The sequence below is a fragment of the Ruditapes philippinarum genome, unplaced genomic scaffold (assembly GCF_026571515.1).
Source record: "Ruditapes philippinarum isolate M1 unplaced genomic scaffold, ASM2657151v2 ctg5982_1_1_1_1, whole genome shotgun sequence".
In the NCBI taxonomy this organism is placed as follows: Eukaryota; Metazoa; Mollusca; class Bivalvia; order Venerida; family Veneridae; genus Ruditapes; species Ruditapes philippinarum.
In genome coordinates, this window is record NW_026860148.1 from 1 (window position 1) to 6,083 (window position 6,083).

Below are 6,083 nucleotides of genomic sequence, written 5' to 3' on the forward strand. Positions count from 1 at the left end.
GGGCAGGACGTGAAGTGGTTGCACACTTGGTTCAAGCGAGCGAATTGGTTGCAATCTTGACAAAATGGCGAACACGGCGTGATTTTTTGAAACGAGTGAACGAATTTTTGTCAGGCAAGTGGGTTTCTTTGTTATTTTGAAGTTCATTAGTATGTCTATTCCATAATGTAATATATATGCCACACTCGGTTTAAGGTTTCAGCATCCTAGATTCTGTTTTGAGGAAGTTATTGAAGATGTAAACTGATCATGTAGATATTTTGAAATTTGACATGTGTCTGTTCTGGTCGGTTTTTCTCCTAATTTATTCGATTTTGTAAGTTTTGAACTGCATTTAACAATAACAAAATATGTTTCTGTCAATGCTGCACAAATTCGCATAGAGTCTTCGGACTCATTTAAAGATATCTGGTTCCATATATGTCTATATATGGGATAATATATTAAGAAAATCAACTTATATATATTGCTACCTTGGTTTCATACACTGACGGTATGGTTTCATATATTGTAACTGTGGATTAATATAATGACTGCCGGTGTAATGAGGTGTTTTCAATTCATATATGGTCGAAGTGAACTTATATATTTATATAGAATAATCAAAAAAACAATATAATTAAGGCAGCCATGGCTTTACATAAATAAATATGTACATCACAAATGTCGTTCTGAACAATTGGAATATTTTGAAGGCAGCCAGAATTCGCTCTATCCCTTTGTACTACGAACTGTGTTTTTTTTTATCTCCCTACTCCCTTTCTTTCTTTTTTTTTTAAATTAAATGAATCTGAAGTCTTCCTAAATCATGATATAGTGATATTTCAGTAAATGTTTCTGGTTCCGGAGACCGCTTGAATTTCTTCTCTGTTTATTTTAATTTAATTTTTTTTGCTGAAACTTATAACAGAAAGTGACAAAAATACATACAGAAGGTCCTCCTAGAAAAGATTACAAATCACTAAATCGGAAAATACATAAATGTACTTATAAAGTTTCTAATAAAACAAGTACATAATTAACGAAAGTTTAGGGGGTGTGGGGGTATTATTTAGAGACGTTCTGTATGTAATATGTATTAAAGACTTTAAGTTAGTGTAAGTTTCATCCACGTTTTAATAATCAACAATATATAGAACTCATACATAATGATTAAAATCTAAATACAAACTGATTCATGATTTGATAGACAGAAATATGTATATAAATCTTTACAACTAAGTAAACAACATCACATGTTCGAAATTTTAACACATATTATGTATATAATATATAAATATTAAAATCAATAAAATGCATACAACAATTCGAATGAACTGCACAATTCAGTTAAAAGAAACAACGAGTTACTTGAAATATGAGCCGCGTCATGACAAAACCAACATGATGCGTTTGCGACCAGCATGGATCAATCCAGACCAGCCTGCGCATCCGAGCAGTCTGATCAGGATCCATGCTGTTCGCTTACAAACCCTATAACAAGTACAGAAACTGATAGCAAACGGCATAAATCCTGATCAGACTGCGCGGATGCGCAGGCTGGTCTGGATCCATGCTGGTCGCAAACGCATTATGTTGGTTTTGTCGTGACACGGCTCAGTCATGTTTTATAGTCAATAGTAAAAAAAATCGAAATTTCGTGTGCGCAACCACTTTAACTAAGGAAGCAATATACAAATTTAAGTTAATATATATTATTAAATTATTTTCTTATGTTTCTCTGAAACAGCAGAAAATATACACAACAGCATTCAACAAACATTTAATACACACACAATTACGAATAAAACTACGACAGTTACTCATTTTCAAGTTTTCTTTCTTTTCTTTTTATATAGTTGCGTTGTTGTTGTTGTTTAAATTTCACCATTCGTATTCAGGGCAGTCATCTGTGATTCATGTCAAGCTTTAATGTATTCTTCCTGCTATATGTGTACGAATTGAATTTGATTGTTGTGTTTGCACTATTTAATGTAATTTATCTATGTAATACACATATTTCTTAAATAAAAAATGCCACAACAATCATTTTGTCTTTTCCATGTTTGTATATTAAGTATATCAAGTATATTAACAATGTTAATAACATTGTGTGTGACGTCATTGGCAACATCTCTTTATACCAAACAATCCGTGTATTTTGAGATCTCATATATTCATTTGAGTTTTTGTGTGTTTTTTACAATGATAGAAACTATTGAATAGTGGGAATCTTGAAAGTATCCCAAAAAAGCAAAAATTGAATAAGTTTAGACTCATCTGGATTAAAGTATATTCGTTAACGACAGTGGTCAATGACTCCTATCGACCACGCCTCCAAGCACCGGCTGAAGACTTACCGCGTGTCTAACATGAAATCAATCGGACGCTAACAAAACAACAATCTATTCTGCTGACTATAAATATCTACGTAGACAAAGTTGTTGCATTCTGCGAGGCTTTTGTTCTCAACAAAAAATTCAATGTTCGTTTATTAGCCACAAAAGCAAAGAAGAGGCAAATACCTTGAGACGCGTTTAAGACAATAAAGATATAATCAAATAAGTTGACATTAAGAAAGAAACTTAGAAAGCCAAAAATCCATGTAAAGCCAGTCAATGTAGAAAGTTTTGCATAAATATGTAGAAGGTTCCTATCTTGGTCTAGACTCATGCGGCTGTTTTGCATTTGGATTACAACGACCGAAAATAGTATAATATTTATCATAATAACAAGACCAACAGGCAAAGTGAATAAGTAAGCGACCATCTCGCCCTTTTGGATGTAGCACATTGAACCGCCATAACCAATCTCTCTCCCATTAGTCATGCTTAATGATACGATAATTGTGGTAAGTATGACAGCCAAAGATGCGGTAAAACTGTATTGGATATACATGAAGGTGGTCTTTAGTTTGTTGAATTGAACAATCCTTATTCGACTTAACCTAAATACACGAAACATATGAATGCAACATGAGTTCATCCAGAAAATAACAAAGAGCCAAGAGAAATGTACACATATACCAATGCCTTGACAAACTGCTTTTGACACATTGCAAGACTGACCGCTGCCAAACTGGAACAGAGACTGAGCAACAATTAATGTAAAGCACAGAATGACGTTATTGATCCCTGGCTGTGTTTGCAACTCTTTGAAACTGAAAAAGACAATAACAGTAACAAAGGAAAATGAAATAGAAATACATGAACACACAAGAGATAATACAGCGACAGACGAATCGGTTTCAACTTTACAACTTAGCTTCGGTTCAAGTACTTCTGTATCGATAGTAGCCTTATTCAAAACACCTTTAAACGTATCAACACACAGAAGAACTTCTTCGTGATCAGACGTAATAAGCACGTCCTTCTTGTCTAATGACGCATTTAATTCTTTGATGTAAATGGAGTGTGGGTATCGTGTAATGCCATACTCTTCATTTTTCAACTTAATCAACGGACAAGAATGATGAAGAGTAAGTATTGTCTTAGGAAAGTCGTATCGAAAACCTTCCTCGCTGATACTAGTAATTAAATAAAAATGTTTATTATATTCATCGAGAATTTCTGAAGAATCGGTGTCATCCATGTAGTACGAAGCAACTTCAGCGGTATATCTAATACTTGTTATATCCTGCACCTTATTTACGGTGGAATTCATAAACTTCGGAATCGCTAGTAAGTAATCTATCACATCTGTGCTGACGGGAAAAAGAAGGCCAAAATCAATCTCAAGATAAGCAATGAAATATTTTAAAGTATTGTCGTCGGTGGCATCTGTTGGTATATTGTTTGTATAAATGTATATAGATTTGGGAGTGCTGTTGAGTTTAGCACTCAACCAGATTTGTAAAAACTCTTTAAGTTGGAAAGCTAACAAGTTGGAATAGAACTCATCGTCTGTGTTGATGGGCATGTAAGGTGTGAACCTTATGAAGATCCCGTAAGTGACTCCTCCAAGAAATTTAATGAGATTAACGCAAGTTCCATTCTCGATTGCTTTAGGAAATAAGCACTGAATGTCTCTGCAGATTTTCTGAAACGAAATCGTAAAATTTGATTTGATTTCACAGTGAGAATAGCAAAGTGGTAAAACATTTCAACTCGTACATTGTGCGTGGGGTTAAGCACAAATTGGGAAAAAAACGAAGCAGAAAACTGTTACAATTAAATATCTTATTTGTTACACCCGGAATGAATATTGTTTTAATTTAGCACTATTTACCTGTCTAGACGAAAGATAATTGGGTGCATGTATTTCAAACATTGACTGTATAGATCTTTGTTTCCTTTGTCCTTTTGTAAGTACATGTAAGTAAATTTTTGAAAAAGAAGGAGGGTAAGTCATATAATTTTGAAAAATGTTACTATATAGACCTAAAATTTAATCTTTGAAAAACCAGAAAACAAAGAATATGGAAAATTTATACCTTCACGGAATCATATATCTGATTTGATTCGCAGTTTTCTGCTGGTCTAAATTCAGATATCGTATCTGTTTCAGTTCGAACCTTTAATATCGCTGTAAAATCAACAAAAACAGTTGGGCTTAGTTTATCTTTGCAAATCTTTGGAACGCGAGTTTCATTTGAATTGCATAGATAGCAGAAGACATTTCTGTACCGGAAGTTGTATATGGTTGAGTAAGCAGCACAACCAGCTTCAATGTCAGGGTCATATATTTCCCAAAGTCCAGTAACATTGCAAGTCGAAATCACCATTTTACACTCGTAGTTAGGTGTTAGAAACTTAGGTCGCTTATAAACAAGGTTACAGCTTTCGGCAGCAAATATTTCTGTAACGGCTGTACGTATTCCTTTTAATTTTAATATTGACTTAAAACACCATACATTAGCGTCCCAATGGTGGAGGTCCTTGTCGGAGGCATTATGACAATATGCGCAATATTGATTCTTGTAAATGAACAGTGTTTTCTCGTCTGTTACAGGCACTTTTGTTGTGATGTCAGTATAATTATCAGAGTGCTCACATTTATCGATCAAATCAATATTTATTTCTTTAACGTCGGGACATGTTGTAAACATTTTATAGTGCCATTCCGAATCAGGGTAATCTACTGGATCCGTGAAAGGTTTTAGTTGTGGGTACAGACACGTCATCTTTGTGCCGGTTTTTAAAGTGGATTTTCCTAATGTTTCGACACAGCAGGAATCTGAAACATCACATGTTGTTTCATCACATGAGCACTGTCCGCAACACTTATCATTCGGAGACGAAGTATTCAAATTAGATCCGCAGTCATTGCTCTTCGTAGTACAAAATGAATTCTCAATATCTACAAAATAGTCCCAACGTGGTATCTCTTGCTCATCATGCAATATTCCCTCTGCTACTTGTGAAGAGAACACAACTATACAAACTGCTGCTACAAAATACATAGTTGTGCAATATACGGATAGAAATGTAGACAAACGTACAATAGCCGTTGTCAGTCTGCGCATGTTGGTGAAGTAGCGGTATTTATAAATACCCATGGTTTTATGACGAAATATATCTCGTTGATTGGTGAGACATAAACTACTTATTCTTAAGACCAGCCCTCTTTTCATAGCAATTTTCAATTTTATGATATACATTTTTTGCGTGTTATCAACAATGATCGATATCTGCCTAAAGTCTAAGAAAAATGGTAAAATTCCAAAAGATTCCATTTAAATTCCATGTATAATGATTATTAACGTTTGTATTCATGACAAATTTGTTAAAAAAAGTCTTATTATTTTGTCTTAAAGATTTATATGTCGATCTGAGTAAAGGCTTGTAATGTATTTAAATACGATTGCCTATTAAAAAATAATAAAACCTGAACCTTCTAATTTATGAAGTTTTTTTCGCTGCTTTGGCTCATAAATACATGTTAATTATGACGAAAACACTTGGAAGATGATGTTATAAGAATAAATATGTACAGTGTTCCTTTTTGTATTAACTATTATTGTGAGACCAGGAATTTATGTTTCAATTCAACTCGGCCTTAAATTGCAATGTCTCTCTCCTTTTCTGTTAAATATTGACTCTGTTTCAAAATTAAATTAAACTTTGGTTTTGACTTAAAACATTTGAACAATTTACTTTAGTTTA

The 6,083-nt window shown here is 33.6% G+C and overlaps 2 protein-coding genes across 2 annotated transcripts; both read right to left on the reverse strand.

Moving 5' to 3' along the window:
- Positions 1-1,613: 1,613 nt before the first annotated feature.
- Positions 1,614-4,111, reverse strand: LOC132759037 (uncharacterized). Its single transcript, XM_060750761.1, has one exon. It carries the CDS (start codon positions 3,895-3,897, stop codon positions 2,407-2,409), a length of 1,491 nt encoding a protein of 496 aa, XP_060606744.1. The 5' UTR covers positions 3,898-4,111; the 3' UTR covers positions 1,614-2,406.
- Positions 4,112-4,115: 4 nt separating this feature from the next.
- LOC132759038 (uncharacterized) lies at positions 4,116-5,418 on the reverse strand. The gene has a single exon (XM_060750762.1). The coding sequence runs from the start codon at positions 5,378-5,380 to the stop codon at positions 4,406-4,408; it is 975 nt and encodes a 324-aa protein (XP_060606745.1). The 5' UTR covers positions 5,381-5,418; the 3' UTR covers positions 4,116-4,405.
- Positions 5,419-6,083: the final 665 nt, after the last annotated feature.